Source organism: Amblyomma mixtum, chromosome 8 (assembly GCF_055824585.1).
Source record: "Amblyomma mixtum isolate Tamu chromosome 8, ASM5582458v1, whole genome shotgun sequence".
Taxonomy (NCBI): Eukaryota; Metazoa; Arthropoda; class Arachnida; order Ixodida; family Ixodidae; genus Amblyomma; species Amblyomma mixtum.
Window position 1 is genome coordinate 136,768,484 of NC_143019.1, and position 19,393 is coordinate 136,787,876.

General features: G+C 49.6%; 1 protein-coding gene across 1 annotated transcript in view; it reads right to left on the reverse strand.

Moving 5' to 3' along the window:
• Nucleotides 1–761: 761 nt before the first annotated feature.
• The window catches only part of LOC149334578 (uncharacterized), a 52,924-nt gene continuing 34,292 nt past the window's right edge, over nucleotides 762–19,393 (reverse strand). The window contains exons 7-9 of the mRNA XM_089557956.1: nucleotides 16,157–16,234; nucleotides 8,101–8,160; nucleotides 762–775 (exon numbers count right to left, since the gene is read on the reverse strand). Coding sequence (XP_089414082.1) covers nucleotides 762–775; nucleotides 8,101–8,160; nucleotides 16,157–16,234 — 152 coding nt within the window. The remainder of the gene's footprint in view (nucleotides 776–8,100; nucleotides 8,161–16,156; nucleotides 16,235–19,393) is intronic.

The window sequence follows — 19,393 nt, forward strand, 5'->3', positions numbered from 1 at the left end:
AATTTTCTAAAGGGTCTATTGGCGTAGGGAAATGACAAAAACGAAAGAAAGGGCGCCTCTGTCCCGTCGTTTGCCTTTTCTCTGTTACAGTCAGTTAAGCGCACGCATATTACAAAGAACACAAGAACTCGAAACTTTCTCCACGTGCTAAGAAAAAAATTCAAGAACTAAGCTCGCTGGTTTAGGGCGTTAATAGCGAAAGCTTTTGTCGCTTTCGTTTAGGCATTTCGCCTTGAATTGGCCGCTCAATCTACATCGTCAGCCGTAAGAGAAACCCTAGCCGTGCTAACGCGAATCAGTGCAATCGAATCTGGCCACCTGTCGCCTCCTACCATCGAGGAAGACAAGGAGGAAGTAGTTTTCCTTCCTCCTCAAACATTTTCCCTCTAGCTGCCTCTTCTCTTGGAGAGGCCGATTTTTTCCTCTACACTCTGCCACCTGAAAACTTTATTTCAGCGGTTGCCGTGCTTAATTCTCTTGTGCAGCAAGATGGCGTTGCATGCTCAGCCGCAAGTTCTGGTGCCATGCTTCTGAGAGAACAGAATCACGGCTCCGAGTACCTGCGGTGCGTGGGGACAGAAATAGGCCGCAGGCAAGGGCGAGGAGCAGTTATATTTTACATCGTGCTCTGCCCTGTTCAGTGAAGTTCTTTAACAATTTTTATTGCTGGTGTTACTTTATTCGGGCCCGCGTGCCGTCTAGTGTCGAAGCGGACGTGTTGCCCGAGGCGGACAGAGAGCTCCCAGCGTTGTTTTCTCGTGTTAGTCCTCTGAGTCTGCAAGGGAAAGAGACAAACAGAGATGCAAATAGACTTTTGCGCACAACAGAGACGCAAATACACGTTTGCGCACTAGAATCATTGCCATGCCAAGCTTGTATGTCTCAGTTCGTAGCAGGTAGGCAGCAGTTGCCGTTGCCCGCACACATTTCGTTTCACTACAGACAAAAAGCGGCGGCAACCAGTAATAAGGAATGATCGTGTCAGTATGTTTGCCAACCAGGCGCTTGGCTGTGCAGATGTATTCCTACATCTGGGGTATCGAACCGAAATCAAACCTGAAACCGGAACCGAAACCGTATTTTTGCCGGAAAATTGAACCGAACCGATATTTTTTCGCCATCTTGTAACAAGAACCCGAACCGGAACGATTCAAAGGAACCGCTCCGAACAGGGTCAGGACTCGGTTCAGCCCCAAATTTTTTAAAAACCAGGCATAATTTCTATTTCTTGACAATATGAGATGTGCCAGCGTGTAGACTTATCCACCGAAAGTTGTCTGTGCAAGGCACATGCAACAATGGCATCCAGTCTTATATCTCTATGCATCCAGTCTATGCGACAGCAAAAAAGAAGGAAGTCTGGTGTCAATGAAGATATGTAATTGGCAATTCTGCAATGTACTTTCGGTAATTATAACGCATTGCACGCCAGACTGGTGTGAAATCGAGTTTATTAGAGTCTCCCCCGTTCACATGTTTGCGTAAGTTTGAATCAAATTGTTGGCACTGCTCTAACTCATAAAGCGCCGAGTAAGAATGACTTCACGTTCTTTATGTCATGTACCATGAATATGTGGTATATATTCGCAATGACCCAACCGCGTTGTGCAGTTAATTGCCGCGGTGCCTCCCAGAACCTCCTTCTGTGCGGAGATGCTTGTGGTTCAGGAGGCACTTTGCTCTGTGGCCACCGTTCCCCGGCTACTTACGGCCCGCTCTGTCATTCGCACCGACGCCCTTGATGTCACACGCCTACTACGACGCGTCAGTCGCACCCCGGAAAAAAATTGCCGACGATTACGTTACTAATGCGAAATTTGAGCGCAACTCGTCAGCTGTTATCGAGAGGTCGCGGGAGGCAGCCCGCGGGCGCATAGGAACTTCGCACGGCGAAGAGATAGCGGCGACTGAGGGATGCCGTTGACGCTGCTAGCGAGTCAAGTAAACGTGGTTCTGCGTTTCGGATTGAGATGCACGCACCGTGATCCGTTGATGCCGAGCCAGAGGGAGCTAATATTTTCCAGAGGGAGGTAGTATTTATGGTCGCGAGGGAATAGCAGCTAATTCAAAAACGTGCTTTTACAACTTTAACATCGTGAATAAATGCCGAATTATTAAAAGCGAATCATACTTTTCCATGCCTGGGCAAAAAAAAAAAAGTTTTTTTAGAAAGTTTTTTTTTCCAGCCCTCTCATCAGCCAGACCCTTATCGGCTCTTTGCTTCAATTACAGCGGAAAGTGAAGCGAATGTAGAGTTCAGAGTCCGCAAGATTAAAAATGGGAGGGGCCCAAGAACTTTTGTTCCTGTTTTTCTTGCTACTTTCGATCTCATCTCGATCTCGTCTTGATCTTGCTCATCTCGTCTTTTTACAGTAATTTCAACCTTCACTTCAACTAAGAGGTACTCCAAAAACCGTACCCCTCCCATGAGAGTCTTCTGTCCGTCGGGAATAAATTACCTGCAGTACCTCTGGACTGTGGCCCAACTACTTGGTTTCATCGCTTCGCGATTCTCGGGCACCAATGGACATACTATATGTTGCAGTGCTATTAAGGCAAGTTGTTTCTCACGGCTTCTGCTTCGCCGCAAAAATGCCCAAGGCAGGGGGCACCCACCTCAGGCACTAATTGTCCCCCTTGGATACTTAGTGCCTGATCAGGTATCAGAATCAGGTAGCCATCTAGAAAACGGAAAACTTTTTCCGTTTTGAGCAGATGACTACCTGATTCTGATAAAATCTGATGCGGTGAATTTTGATCAAGAAGTTAATGCCATTCTTTCAGTTTTTTCTGAAGTCCTCGCGCCTCTTGAAGCGACACACGAAGTACCTGTTGATGACTTCATAAAATTTCTTGACTTTACCCTGTACTTCACTGTTGCACATATGTGCTGGTCTTTTGAACCTAGGAGCCAAAAGCCGTTGCTTCGGTACAGTTCCTCGCATTCGAAGCTCGTAAAAAGGGGCATTGTAGCGTCTTGCTTCAGTAACGCCATGAAGAAATCTTGCACCCACAGGACTGCCAATAGTTTTTATTATCAGGTTCACAGGCTCGTTACTGCAGCTAGGATACCCCTTCAACGTCTTAGCAGCAGTAGCGGAGGGGATGATGAAAAACTTAAATTTGTGAAGTGCGTAGAGAATCAGGTTTATTCGATCTCTTTGAGTTGTGGTGGTTCCTATGTTGGACAAACTGGTCGTTGTTTGAACAATAGGCTGAGGGAGCACAAAAATGATGTCAAGAATGCTGCCCGCCACATCGGTGTTCACTGTCGTGATTGTTCGTGCCAGCCTCTGTATGACAAAAGCAGGATTGTTGATAGACACAAAGATCAGCTGGTTAGAGAAGTTATCGAAGCGTCTGAGATCTTGAAGCTGGGTCAGAGGCGTGTAAGCAGCACTTCTGTCGCTATCTTGGAGAAAGAACATGAATTTTTGCACACGTGTTAGCCTTGTGTTATCAAATACGTGCCTGGTCGGAGGGATATCTGTCACGGTTCTGTGCATTTTTCTGTTTTTCAGTGTCGCTGGCGCCTTTATAAGCATGGCTTACTGAATAAACATTCTGTTGTTAGTCAGCGCTGTCTATCGTCCTTTCTTGTCCTCTGGCCTTGTGCCGTTGCGCTGTTTGCAAACCAAATTAGGTCTACTATTGTTATAGCGGGACAATCTTTAGGGCCAAGCAACCCTGAGTTACCATGTGTCACGTGTTGGCGGCTTTCCCGCCCTTGGAGGAAGGAAAATTTTTCCCGCCAGTCTGTACCCTGCCACCATCAATAAAGGATGTAACATAATTTGCGACGAGGTAAAAAATGGCAATTGCGCTGGGCACGATTGGGGAATTCGTTCCGACGGAGGCGACATCTTGGCCCTTGTATTTGGAGCGCCTCGAATTTTTCTTTCAAGCAAACGACATCGACGGTAACGAGAAGAAGCGAGCAACGCTCTGCAGCGTTTGCGGCCCAGCAACGTATGCCATCGTTCGCTCCCTTTGCTCTCCGGATGCGCCGTCGGCCGTGGCCTACGATGAGATCGTCAGGCGTCTCTCAAACCACTTCTCGCCGCGACCGTCGGTGACAGCACAGCGTTTCAAGTTTGGCACACGTCAACAGCAGCCCGGTGAGTCAATTGCCGACGACATCGCAGAATTGCGACGTCTCTCGGAACATTGCGATTTCGGTGCGTCGCTCGATGACATGTTGCGCGACCGGCTAGTGTGCGGGGTGCGAAGCGAGGCTCTTCAGCGTCGATTGCTGGCGGAGCCGGAGCTTACGTTTGCGACAGCTCGGGAGAAAGCCATTGCAATGGAATCTGCGCAGCGACAGACCGAGCAAATTCGCGGCAGTGCCGCATCGTGTGAAGTTTCCAGCGTGAGCGGGAAGCGTTTCGACCCGTGTGTTGCGAAGGTCTCTGCGCCAGTGACAGCCAAGGAGGGTACCCAGAAGCAGGCTGGTTCGCCTGGGAGCACAAGCGGATGTTTCCGCTGCAAGGGTGCGCATTCGCCAAGCAGTTGCCCATTCATTAATATGCAGTGCCACTTCTGCAAGCAACGAGGACACATAGTGAGAACATGCAGGAGGAAGGCTGCAGCTCGCGCTTTGGCTGAACCCAACTCTCAGAACAAAAAACGGGCCAGTGGAGGCCGTCACAAGAATGCTGCGTCGGACGTTTACGACGTGTTCGTGCTGTCTGGTGAAGAGCCAGCCGTGAGAGTGGAAGTGTGCGTCAATGGAAGTCCCCTAGAGATGGAGGTGGACTCTGGTGCAGTGTGTTCAGTCATCAACGACCGGACTATGCAGAAGCTGCGAATATCGAAAAGGGTGTTGCGCCTAAGTAATCTTCATCTCCGAGCTTACAATAACAAGGAACTACGAGTGTTGGGTGAACTGACCGTGAAGGTGGAATTCAAGGGGCAGGAACATCGCCTGCGATTGGTGGTAGTTAAGGGTGCTAGTATCGGACTTCTCGGTCGGGACTGGTTCAAGTCCTTGGGAATAAGTCTGAGTGGTGTTCACAGTGTGTACGAGCCGAGTCGAACTGGCAGTAGGGGAACAACAGCCTTGCTCAAGAAGTATTCTTCAGTCTTTGAGCCTGGACTTGGGACAAGTAAAGGGCCTCCTGTACGCATAGAGGTGAACCCGGCAGCTCCGCCGCGATTTCTGAAGCCACGACAAGTACCGTTTGCATTGAGACCGAAGGTCGACGAAGCACTGGACAAGTTGGTGAGCCAAGGCATTTTCCAGCCTGTGCGGCACTCGAAGTGGGCAACACCTGTCGTTCCAGTTGTCAAAAAAAGATGGATCGATAAGGATCTGCGGGGACTACAAGAGCACAGTCAATCGTGTAGTGCAGTGGGAAACATATCCACTGCCGACACCAGAGCAGCTGTTTGCCAGGCTGGCAGGTTGCTCGAAGTTTTCAAGGCTAGACCTCGGACAGGCGTATCAACAGAAGACTGTTGATGAAGAAACAGCTGACTTGTTGACGGTTACAACACATCGGGGACTGTTCCACGTAACCCGTCTTCAATTTGGCGTGTCAGTGGCAGTGGCTATTTTTCAGAGGTACATGGAAGAACTGTTGCATGGAATTGATGGTGTTCTTGTGTTCTTGGATGACATCTTGATCGGTGGAAAGGATGAGGCGCAGCACAATGCTCGTTTACAAGAAGTGCTCAAGAGAATTCATGAAGACTGTCTGCGACTAAAGTTTGACAAATGCCAATTTTGTGTTGAGGAAGTGTGTTACTTGGGATTCCGTGTGAACTCTGCAGGTGTGCAGCCGACAGAAGACAAGGTGCGTGCTATTCACAAGGCCCCAGAGCCGACATGCAAACAGGAACTTCAAGCCTTTTTAGGAGCCCTGAACTTTTACAACAAGTTTCTTAAAGGAGCAGCTCATGCCTTGGAGCCACTGTACCGGCTGTTGGACAAGGGTCGCGAGTGGTGTTGGATGGAAGCTGAGGCAGAAGCATTTCGCCAGGCGAAATATCTGCTGCAGTCATCACATGTTCTGGTGCACTATGATGTCAACAAGCCCCTAGTGCTGTCCTGTGACGCATCCCCGTACGGTTGAGTCATGCGTGCGATGATGGCAGCGAGAGACCGGTTGCATATGCGTCGAGAACTATGAGTGCGGCAGAACGGAATTATGCCCAGACAGACCGAGAAGCGCTCGCCATCGGCTTTGGCATAAAGAAGTATCATCAGTTTCTATATGGGAGACATTTCAAAATTGTGACGGACCACAAACCTCTCTTAGGACTGTTGCACCATGCCAATAAGCCCATTCCCCAGGTGCTATCACCACGGATGCTGCGTTGGACTCTCATGTTATCGGCTTATGACTATGAAATTGGGTATCGACCAGCGGAGAAGCTTTCCAATGCTGATGCATTCAGTCGTTTACCACTGAGAGCCAGTAGGGCAGAGGAAGAGGAGCAGCGTCTTTGGGAAGTAGGAATGCTCGAAATGGCGCCGGATGTAGCACGGAACTCTAGGAAGGTGGCAAGATTCAAGTCAAGGGATAAGCTGTTGGCTAGAGTCTGCAATTGGGTGCAGCATGGGTGGCCAGAAGGCGAGCTGCCAGAAGAGTTTGCAGCGTTTGTGAGCCGCAAGCATGAACTGTCGGTGTACCAAGGTTGTTTGCTGTGGGGCAGTCGTGTGGTCATTCCAGAGCCAGCTCGACCGTATGTCATGGACATTCTTCACACAGCTCATCCAGGAATTGTCAAGATGAAGGGGCTTGCCAGAGGAGCCGTGTGGTGGCCAGGAATCGACAGAGATGTTGAGCAGAAAGTGAGAGACTGTGCCGTTGTCAGGAATCTAGGTCTGCGCCAGCAGCTGCAAAGATTCACCCTTGGGAATTCACCAAGCGTCCTTGGACAAGACTACACATCGATTTTGCTGGGCCCTTCCAAGGCAAAGTCTTCCTCATTGTGGTGGACTCTCGCTCAAAGTGGTTGGAAGTGTGCCGGATGAATTCCATGTCGGCAGCTGCAGTTTGTGCGAAGCTTCGTTTCCTTTTTGCTACCCATGGCATTCCAGAAACTGTTGTTTCTGATAATGGAACTGCCTTTTGTTCGGAAGAGTTCAGAGACTTCATGTGCCGCAATCAAATCCGACATGTGACCGTTGCCCCATACCACCCTTCTTCGAATGGTCAAGCAGAAGGCATGGTGCGCGAAACCAAGGAAGTACTCAAGCGAATGGTTGGAGGCGATATCGACACACGTCTGGCTAGGTTTTTAATGACCCAGCATATCCTGCCTCATGCTACAACAGGCAAGAGCCCGGCCGAATTGCTAATAGGCAGGAAACTTTCAACTGTGTTAGAGCGTCTGCATCCTGACCTGCAGTCCGGTGTGCAGCAGAAACAAGAGCAGGTGATGCAGCGCCGTAGCCAGGCAGTGCGACTGTTTGATGTGGGGGATCGAGTGTTTGTGCGCAACTATCTCTATGGGCCCAACTGGTTGCCGGGCATTGTGGATGCTGTCACAGGACCAGTGTCGTACTTGGTCGTCACCAAGGACGGTCGTCGATGGAGACGTCATGTTGACCAACTCAGAAGTCGTTCTGCCAGCTACGCATTGGACAGTTCCGCTTCTGGGATGTGTGAAGAGGAGGAACCGCTGGTTGCTTCTCCGTCAGGGTGTTCCGGGCTTGGCATTCCTTCAAGCCCAGAGGACGCTGGAAGACGGGACCAAGGAGAAAGACTGGAGGAGGCTGCAACGCCCAGTACCGAATCTGCTTCCTGCGGTGAGGACCGTGAAGCGAGTGCTTCCCTTCAAGTCCAGCGACCACAGCGCCAACGCAGCCGCCCTGCGTATCTGAAGGACTTCGTGACGTAGGGGGGAGGAGTGTTATAGCGGGACAATCTTTAGGGCCAAGCAACCCTGAGTTACCGTGCGTCACGTGTTGGCGGCTTTCCCGCCAGTCTGTACCCTGCCACCAGCAATAAAGGATGTAACAACTATGTTCACGCTTTTGTGATGTCAGCCAAGGCACAATACGTTTGTGTTAGGGTGCCTGTAGTCTCTCACTGCTTTTCTACCGCTGAAAAGGTCTTAAGAAAGAATACACGCACTGAAACAGACACTTACCTGTTACGGTAGGTACGAGCGTGAAAGCGGCTTCGGGGATGAACTCTTGGTTCTGCATGTCTGCAAGTAAAATGTGGGGAAAAACTGTGTCTTAAACACATGCTCTATCTCTGCTGTATCAGAATGCTTTAATAATTTGTACTCATCACGACGCTTCCTTTTTATCGAGGTGGGAGAGCTTCTTTCAAAGTGGCCGTGCGGAGGGGCCAGCGAACTCGAGGGAACATCGGACAAACGGCAGGGAAGGCGGCTGCTATTAGCGCCGCCTGACGTGCTGCCATCGCGACTCATTACCATATCGTTTGCACAGTTCATTTTGCGTGGCCCGAGTGGAATGTCGCTTTTGGCTACGGCGATGGATGCCGAATATTTCTTGTGGGTCGCACTGTCGCTTCGGCAGTGAAGGAACGCATGAACATGCTCTGTTGTTGTAGTGGTGGTGGTAGTAGTAGTAGTAGTAGTAGTAGCAGTAGTAGTAGCGGTGGTAGTAGTAGAAGTAGTAGTAGTAGTAGTAGTAGTAGTAGTAGTAGTAGTAGTAGTAGTAGTAGTAGTAGTAGTAGTAGTAGTAGTAGTAGTTCGCCTTGCCGAGTACTGTGAACCGGACAGAGTGCAGGACCACATCACAGCCAGAAACAAGGTTCGGGAGAGGAGGGAGAGGAATTTATTTTCGACCGTTCTCGAACCTTTATACCGAAGGGCAATTTGAAATGATTAATATCATTCGTGTCGTACAAGGTCTTGTCAAGTGGCAGCGCAACAGCAGGCTAATGGCAGCCTTGGTGCACATGATGGACACGACCAATTCTGCAAACAACAACATTTAATGAAGGATTAACTGGATTACATGACTGTCTCGACGAGCGCGTCGTCACGCCTTGAACGCTCTCCCCTCCCGGGTCTCGCGCCTCCCCGCGGAGACGATGCCAGGGTGAGGGCGCTTGCTCTTGCTTCCCCCGCTTGGCGATAGATGGTGCGCATTACTGTACCAACACAAGCTAACACTAAGCTACACGGTAAACAAGAATCAACCAAAATGAGAGTTTAAATGGTGGGCCTTGGCCTTTAAACTCCATATGAGGAAACGTTTACACTATAAGTTCGGAGCAAAAATGTGGCAAATTACCTATTTTACTCCATGCAGTTAATTATGAGTCAAGAAGGAGCATTCTTTTTTAACTCCCGTTTTGAGATGGAGTTTCTTGGTCTCAGCACTCCCCAAGTCCTACAGTGGAGTAAAAAGAAAACACAATTTTACCCCGCCCACACCACCATATAGCGCCTCGTATAGTTCTGGTCAGTTGCGTGGCAATAGCGGTGAGTGACGCCCCTTAGTTACCATCATAGCTTAATCGCTGCTCGCTTCTGGTGCTTCATGGGCGCTTGCCGCGATACAAGATGTTGAATTGTCGGCGTTTTGTGCTACAGTAAGCTGCATTTAACTGCTCCTGTGAATCCTCCAGCGATGCCTGATCCTTATTTGTTTGCGTCATCACCCCTTGAGAGCCCTTGGTTCAGGCCTCATTCTCACGTCTTTTTTTTCAGTGTGGTTCGCGCGGTGCGTTGCAGAAGATATGATGCGCTGATGGAGCGGAGTTTCAACGCGGAGCATTTGATAGAACTGATGAGGCTACATTTTTCCTCGATTATACTGAGGAACCAAGCATTAAACACCAGGAGATGGAAGAAAACACTGCCATGCCAGATTACCGTGTTTAGTGTTCTCATTTTCAACTTATTCTCTCTGGCTTTTAGTCAGTCATAGCGTGGTGCATGACCATGAAAACTTCTCTGATACCCCTTTCCAGCTTCTAACTATTGATTCTAAGGTTACATCTTATATTTAAGATAACAAGCAACAAAACGAGCTCTCAAAAGAAAAGCAGACGACTAGCAGTCGACTCCTGCCGTCTCCGCCTATGCCACGATTGCAGACGTTGAAAAGACGTCGAATGTTGCAAACTTGCTGAGCATATCATAGCTAACTACATAACTACATTTCTAAACGATAACAAGGTACTTACCCCTCATCAGCACGGGTTTCGAAAAGGCTTTTCCACTGTCACTCAGCTAACTTCTGTCATTCATACTTTTGCAAGTGTACTAAATAGCGCTGGTCAAATGGATGTTAATTTTTTAGACTTCAGCAAAGCCTTTGATGTTGTAGCGCCCGGCGACGCTATAAAGCGCCGGCGCTGAGATCGGCGTTCCCGCGCTAGAGGAAAATAAAGATGAACAGCGCGTGCTGGGCGCGCACGCCCGGCACGGGCAGTCCGGAACTAGAAGTCTGCCACGCTGGTCGTCTCTCTTGTGCTCAGCTGCGACCCCGCAAAAATCTTCAACAGTGGTGACCTGGCGAACCGTGCCTTCTATCTCAGCGGCGTTCCAGCATGGCGTACTGGCAACACCCAAGTTTCGACCCGCCGCTCCCGGCGTTCCGGCCTGCAGGCGTCGGCGGGTGGTTCGCCCAACTGGAGGCTGCGATGTACCTGAACGGCATCACCATCCAGCCGTTCAAACACGAAGTCCTTTGTTATATCCTCCCGGCCGACCTCCTGCGTCGGCTCACCTACTCTGCTTTCGGCGGCCGGCCATACGATGAGCTGCGTGCGGCCGTCTTGGCGTATTTCGGCGCCTACTACGTTCCGCCGCCGCTCTACGACGCAGCGGACCCGTTTTCGCCGCCGCCAGCCTCTGTCCCTGGACCGGCCTCGCTCGCGCCCACGCAGCCTTCATCAGAACCCGGTCCGCCTCAGCAGCCCCTCGCCGCATCGCCGCCACTCCCGTCCAGCGTCTCCAGCCCGGTTGTCTCTCTCGACGCCACACCAGGTGGGATCCGCACGAGCTCCGCCTCGCGCCCTGCTCCCACTACTATCCGACCCGCGTCTCTGGCTCTGCCTCCTTGTGCTTCAGTGGCGTTGTCGCCAGAGCCTCCTGCAGCCAAAGACGACTCTGCGGCAGCAGCCGTGCCGAGGCTTCCGGCATCTCCACCTACCTCGTCACTACCGTCAACAGCTCTGCAGGCCTCTGCAGTGAGGTTGAAGCCGCCACCACAGTATCTGTCAGATACCAATTCCACTACCCAGGCAGCCACACCGCCTGCCCTAAGGGCCACGCTCCAAACCCTCGGTACTGTCACCCACTTCTCGGCGTCTGACCCTGGCAACTCGACACTGTCGCAGCAAGCGCCTGTTTTGGTGCCTGACTTGAGCAACCTTCAGCACCGAATGATCAAGTTACCCACACCGAGTAGTGCGGCAACTGTCCATCCACCAGCTGTGTCTCTTGCTGTCCGCCAGCCGTCTGATGTAGCAGTCTCAACTACACGGCCTGTCACTGCCACAACCTTCTTGCAGACACCCACAGCTGATCATTCCCACACGCGCATCGACACTGGCGAGGTGCTCCGGACTGTCACTCCCGTTTCATCCAAGCACCTTGGATTGAGCCCAGCAACTTGCTCCGGCATCGTCACAGCTGTCACCGTTGTGTCGACGGTCCCACCACATCTGCTGTCAGTCCATGGAGCCGTTTCGGCCGCTCCTGTGCTTGTGATCGCGTACACGGTGCGTCAGATCCCCATGGACATCAGCCGCAACACTCCAACATCGCTGACACTTGTGTCAGCGGGCAGCACTACAGCCGGTGACGGCCTGACCATGGCCTCCCCTGCCTCCATGTCCATTGTCAGCTCGCTCCCCTGCATCATTCGTCCGTTGCGCAGCAGCCAGGCTCGTCCACCTGAGCCCGCGTCCTCCACCCGACGGCTCTTCCCGGACCCTGACATGAACTTACTGGACACTCATTCCCTCCTCTCTTCCACCGAGTCCACATTTCGACGTTCCGTCTAGGCGGGGGGCCCTGTATCCTCGTTCCCTGGATCGGCGTTCCCGCTGCGAACGCCGATCTCAGCGCCGGCGCTTTATAGCGTCGCCGGGCGCTACAATGTTATTTCTCATGCCAAACTAATTTACAAACTTGAACTTATTGGTCTTCCTAATTTCATAATTCGTTGGATTTCCTCATACCTTTCTCACCGTACACAATTTGTTTGTATTGATGATTGCTATTCAAACCACCTGCCGGTCACTTCAGGCGTCCCACAGGGAAACGTCCTCGGACCTCTTCTCTTTTTGATATATATCAATGACATTATTAACGTTATAACTACCCCTGTTCAAATTAGATTATTTGCAGATGACTGCGTTTTATTTCACCAAATTACTTGCCAAGATGATCAAGTTTTACTAAACTCCAATCTTCAGAACATACATACATGGTGTAATAAATGGGACATGAAGCTAAATTTAGAGAAAACAGTATACATGACGATAACTAACAAAAAGGCTTCCTTCTCATTTCCTTACAATATTTCATCTCACCTTCTGACCGAAGTCAGCGAGTACAAGTATCTAGGAGTTACAATAACGAAAAACCTTAGCTGGAATAAACATGTATCAAACGTATGCTCCTCAGCCTTTCGTAAACTCTGCTTTCTTAGACATAAACTAAAACTTGCCCCACCTGAACTTAAAAAATTAACCTACTTTTCAATAATAAGACCATCACTAGAATATGCGTGCACCGTCTGGGATCCCTACACTAAACGTAACATCGAGGCCCTTGAAATGATTCAACGCAAAGCCGTCCGTTTTATTTTTTCAAAGTATCGTGTAACTGACTCACCAACGACCCTCATGCGAACTCACGGTATTGAAACATTACAGCTGCGCCGGAAAATTCAAAGACTGAAACTCCTTTTCTTACTAAAAAACCTTAAACTGTCTATGAATGCAGACCCCTTCCTTAAACCTAACAGTACGCGCCAAACACGAAATCATCATACACAATCATTAACCCCTTACAGTGCTAGGATTAACGCCTTTAAATACTCATTTTTTCCACGCACCATTGAGGAGTGGAACAGGTGTCCGCCAGATCTCTTAACCAGAGCTGATTCTTTTTGACTAAATGTTTTCTTCACAGCATTTAATTTGAGAGCCATTTATTTCTACGTTTACTTTTTGTATTTTGCATCTGAGCCATGTATTTATTGCTGTATTTTGTATTACAACTTGTATTTAACATTTTTCAATTTTGCTAAACCTGTTCTTTTTTGCATATATTATGTATTCGCACCTCCTGCTTGGGTCTACTGTAAGCCTTCAGTATGTTCTAAATAAATAAATAAATAAATAAAATAAATAAGAATGTGAGACGCGCGGTCACATTAGAGCAGCCCAAGCTATGTTGCCGGCTTCCCCCGCCGCTCCCTGTTCGTTTCCGCTGCCGGCTCTTGCGTAAGAATGAGCCATTTTTGTGGGCGTAGTAAAAATTTTACTCCCTTGTACTTGTAAATACCGACCTTCTTTAGCGGTCTAAATGAACACTCCATAGATACGGGGTAAATAAAACCTCCTTTTTAGGCCTGCTCCAGAGGACAAGCCATTTTCTCCAATTTCGCCGTATTTTTGCTAAGAGTAACCGTGAATAGTACAATGCAAGTAAAATCAAAAATCACTCTGGCCAAGCTTTTGATGAGGGAAGTGACCAGAAACAGTTACTTCTTTTATGAGGCAGGATAATCTCTGCATCCAAAAACAATCGAATTGCCTTTGGAAGATTCAAATCTACAAGTATACCCTACGCTTTGTAACTGTGTTAGCGTCACGCTGTGGCAGGCGCGGCTTTCTGTGCCGATGGAATGGACACTGGCGGAGGTTAATTACTACTCATTTCGCATTGACTTACTTTGCAATACCTTAAAGGAAGAGACCACCTGTGGATAATAATGCTTACTGCCATAAAGTATTTTTTTAAACAGAGGTACAAGCCGGAATCCCGAACGGAAGTCCAGTAACGGCTGGTGGTGTGGCCCAGAGATCCAGTGACATGAGCTCTGTGCGTTGCTTGCTATACGGTCACCACTGTTGAGATATCGATGTTCGGAGCTAACGTTGAAACTGAAGCAACTTGAAAACAAAACGCAAAGCTTTGAAACGGCTTTTTGGGACTGATAGGCCGGCGTCCAGGGTTTTTTTTTTTTTAATGCGGCGTCAGCTGGAAAACCAGAGAGATTGCCTTTTTCACTGAAAATTTTCCCTGAATTCCCCGTGGCAGGTCATTTCCTTGAAACGGAGCTTTCTTCACTGATTCGCGCGTTGAAAAGTTACTGAAACGTAATGGCATGTTTCGTTAATTCGACCTGTTTTTGTCCGCAGTCACGCGCGAGATAATTCCTGATGTGGTATAAAATGCTTTTGAACATACCTCTCTTCGCACCATGCAGTTTCTTTTCGCAAAGTAAAAATAAGAGAGTATTTATTCTAGACAAAAATCTATAGTGACTCGCATGGCTGAGCGCTGCTAGGTGCCGACGGGCGACAAGCGTACAGTTTAGCTCCGTCAAGGCCCGTTGTACACATTTGTGGAGATGCGCCAATTGTGCTGGTGAAAGGCTACAGCTCGCTGTTAATCACTGGCATTTGAAGAATTAGAAATGTAATGATATTGCAACCAGCTCCTGCGAAGGCAGATCAGCCGGGAGACGGAGTGAAGAGCAGTAAAGGTTTAACCCTAAAGGTGCGCTCCCACATCAACAACCGGCTTCAAGAGCGAGCGAGAATCGCAACCGCCTAAATTGAGATTATTAGAGCGAAAGCACTCAGAGGATCGTGAGAGCCGAGCAAAATTCTTGCTTGTGCATCTTGATTTCTCATCGCTCGTTGCCGTAGCAACTGTGACGCCAAGCAGCAAGAACTTGGAGTGGGTCACCCCTGAAATTCGACCTTACGCTATTTGGAACAAATCGATGACCAATCGCAAATGTACGTGTCCGACACGATGGCGACCTCCAAATTTCACCCGGGTAACTTCCAAAAATTTGGTGTGGGCTACCACGGAAAAAGTAGTTCACAGCTTTGAGATTAGCGCCATCCAGTTGCTATCAAGTCGGTTGTGGAGTCACCATGTACAGCCCCCGTCAAAAGTATACAGCCCAAGGGGTTTGCTCCTAAGCAGTTTAGCGTGGCTCCCTGGCGCATCAAGCAGTCCAAACCGTGGGAGGATTGAAGACGCAATGCCCTTCCACTTTAGGGAGATCACGGTTGCTGAGGATGCATAAAGAGCCATGCTGGAGACCTCACAATCAAACCCCTTGGGCTGTATACTTTTGACGGGGGCTGTACGTAACCGCGCTTTCGCGCGTCACACTTTGGTTTAAGCAGAGTTAAACCCCGGCTAATTTTGAAATTGGATGAGCGCTCTCGTGGAAAGGGGTGCTGTAAAAATTGGGAAAATGCGCAGCGCTAGCCTATAGCTATCACCAGGTATGATTCATCGCAGTTGAGATGCGCAAGGAAGTAGGACTGATAGAAAAGATGACAGGAGTCCGATCGGGGGTGGCAAGGGTCGATGAAGGGATAACTAGACGCGTCCGGCTGCGTTTAAATGCGGGGTCGAAGGTTTGTCCCTAATAGGAATTCTAGCATCAGTTTTAGGGTGTTGCTGACTTTAGCTGGAGCACCAAAGGGGGATATCAGTCACTTCAATCACTGTTGTGGACGGAAGCCCCAGCTTGCGGTAGTCGTCTCACTGGTCAATACGGTGTTGCTGGAAGTACGGGCACGCACGCAAGCAGGTGTTCTAGAGTTTCACTAGCGCCACACCTCACACACACTGAGCCGGCCACACCGCGGAGACGGTGTGGCCCGTCTGCCGGCCAGACAGAACCCACACGGATGCGCAGGAGGTAGACAAGAGAAGGTTATATATAGCATAGCGCAAACTGCTATCGTGATCCGCGGGGCTCCACACCGTATGCGCAGGTCACCCTCATGGTGCTAGATGGATACATGGTAGCATTGCTAAACATTCTGAGCTGACCCGTTGTTTCCTCCAGTATTGTTTCCCTCACATGTTCTCCTGTGTCTTTAGAGGCTGCCGCGTGTAAAGCTTGCAGAACGTTTTCTGTTCACATTGGTTGAAAAAGAAAGAAAAAAGACTGCATTGTAATGGTTTTCTTTTCGCCGACGTGCACGCCCAGCGCTTCGATACGCACCGGTGATGTTTCGCCCCACGTCCACTCTAGGCCGGGAAGACAACTCGTTGCACGCGGGCAGGTAGCAACTGGACGGAGCTGCACAGCGCGCGCGAACAATGCCTGAATGAGGACAGACTAATAGGCACCATATCAGTTATGCCGGCTGGAGCGGCCAAGGTGGCTTTGTTCGCAATTTCTCGCACAATGCACTGCTCTGGGCCGAACATGCAAATCTGTAATCTTCTGAGCTCTGCAGTATAGGCACAATAGTGTGATACTCGAAAATTTGGAGTGCATATGCTCCGAAATATTCTTTTTCCTAAAATTCGGAGATATAGAATAAACGTTTGAAAACTGAACGGGTTCTATTTTTTAAAGACCCATTTCGCTTTCATTTCCTTCGGCTATGACGTCAGTTCTGAGGAAGCGTCAGGATGTGGGAGAGCGAACGACCAATCGCAGGCAGTGCCGGTCAGGTCGGGGCGTCGTCGCTATTCATTGTACTGCCGCATCCAGTGCGGCGGTGCCACACGGACCATGCTCCGCCCGTTCGTCCACCGCAGGGTTTCTTTGCACAGACACAATTATTGCTGACTGGAGTGTAAAACGTATTGTCATCCTCCGTTATTCGTCGGCGTAAGCGTTTGTCCGCTAGTGCGACGTGATCGTGGGACGCGTTTATACAAGCACGCGTGAGCATGACGTTAGCCTCCCCCTCCCGGCTACGTCAGGAGTAGCAGCGGCCAATGACATAAGAACAACTTAAATGAAAAAAAAACAATGAATCATTGCATAATACGGCCCTAAAATGCAAACGGGGAGGTATAACTTCAAACGTCTTGCAAAGCTCCGGCTAATTGAATGTGTTCGAGAGCTCACAGTTTGCAGCAAAGTGTGTAGCTTTACTTAGTTGGGTTTGTTCTGAACGGGGCCAGCATCTTAGCCTTCGGTCCGATCGCGCACATTCTCCACAAGACTCTGCCGTCGTGCGAAGTAGTGCTGTGGTTCCCGTGCTCGTGTGGTATGCAGCGGAGGAACCAAAACAGATGTCCACAACGAAATCGCCGACGCGTGCCCTCTTTCGCAGCAGCCCGTATCGACTTCAGTACCTAGAAGACGGAGCTAAACACGCTGATAAGGTCTGTCCCTGTCCGCCGAGGCGTTATTCCTACAAGACCGACTTTGTAGGCACTGAAGGCCATGGAAAAAAATGAGTAAATAAATAAATGAATATTCGGTTACGTGATGGGCGCCTGCAGGGAGCACGTGTTGCGTGTTACACAGTGGCATGTGAGCCCGTTGGCATGCAACGAATACCGCAATAACGAAGCAACAACTATAACGAAGAAACCGCGGGGCCCTTCCGTCTGCGGTATGACGAGGTTCAGCTGTATGTCCTCACATTTACGCGCAGTTGAAAACGCAAGCAAAAAAAAAAAAACCAGAAGGGCCGGCCACTGCATTAAACACAGAGCGCATTCGTTTGCCAGAATGAAGTCTCAGCCGAAACAAAGAGGCGCAGAGATAATTTGTCTCAGCAAAAGTGAAATGTTTTCTCTATGTACGCTTATGTACTATCGGCGTCAAATGAAATGCGAACAGTGGAGCGCGTGGCCGAAGGTCTATTTTACGCCGTCTGCCTGTCGTCATAAGATATATGCGCGCTCCTCTGGTTTTTGATAGTTCTGCTTCCGCTTTCTTTGCCGTTTGGTTTCCCGGTTTGCCACTGGAGCGCCACATTTTTGGTGGCGATACGGCGGTACGGCCATAACGTTCTGCTTACTGTCATAAACAAGCGATTCAGCAACGGCCACGTTGGACACCGACCGCAGCCAGATCGGTATTTTTCACTGTTGGAATCGGAGGCCCGCTGGCCGCTCCCTTGGCCGTGGATTCGCTGGCGGTGATGATGGAAACCTTTTTATTAAATTTTTTATGGCGAATATTTGCACTTTTTTATTTTTCATTGGCTTCAGCCTGTTATACGAAAGTGACACAGGCATAGGCATTTTTTTCTTGTTCTTTTTTCTTAGCGTAACCATATATATGTTGGTATGGGAACAAGGCACCGATAACAAGACGATGACAGAAGCCAAATCAATGTTGTGCAGGCCAGGGAGCTAAGAGCGCTCGAGTCAACCACGCGAGCTAGAGCCGCTGCCGCCAGCCAAACTGCGCTGCGGAATTCACGATCGGCAGAAAGTAGGAATGTGGCGCTTCAGTGGCAGAGCTGGAACACGGACGTCAAAAAGAACAGAAACAAAATCGTAAGCCGGAACAGCGCGCCTATATCTCTGATGGCGACAGGCAGACGGCGTAAAATAGTCCTTTGGCCACGCGCTCAGCTCCTCGCATTTCATTTGACGCCGACAGTGCCCATCTTGAAAATTACTGTTCGTACTTCTTGCGGTTGTAGACTGCCGTTGGGCACATCGTTAGTAACTATGTCGCTCATGGCTGACGCAATTATTGGGAGAAACCGCTGCCATTTGCACAAGACTACGGCGAACGATTACTGTTGCGACCTTGCGACGCGACGGTCAAGCATGGGCTCACCCTACCGCCCATTAGTGCGTTTTTTTATTTGCCATCTGTCAATATGTCTCCCATTTATCGCTTTCCGCTAGATGACCACTGGGGGGTTTTAAAACGATTAAAAAATTCTCTACATACCTAAAAATCTTAACAACCCGAGCATCAGTAAGGTTTTTCTATTCCTTTGTAACATGCACCAACTGGCCCAACAAGCTACACTTCTTCAATTGTTTGTACAAGCGCGGGCGCCGATGCCCCCCAAAATGCCGCGTTTGGAAGGGGCTTTGGACTGCGTTGGGAGAATTGATGGTACTCCGGACGCCGAACGACGGGCAGCTAGCTCCGCTGACTGCTCTAGCATTCCGAGAGATGTGCGGTTGTTGGCTATTGATCCTTTGTACTTAATCTGTGAATAAATTCAGCGAGTTAAGTTTTCATCGACTGGATCAAGTCTGATCATTCATGATTAGGCCATCGAATAGCGGCAGCGACGCACAGTTACAACAGTCACTGCGTCTCATCGCTGTATTACAACAGCGTCCCTTCCACGCTTCCACGCACTGCGTGTACAGGGTCATCCACTCTTGGTGCGAACGCGCGAGCGAATGGCCGTGGTATTCAGAGGGCCACTGCGTTCGACACGGCCGCGCATCGGAGCGAAGTGGCAGATGACGCGAAGCACCACGTCCGGCTTCTCCTGCGCCACTTTGATGGGATTAG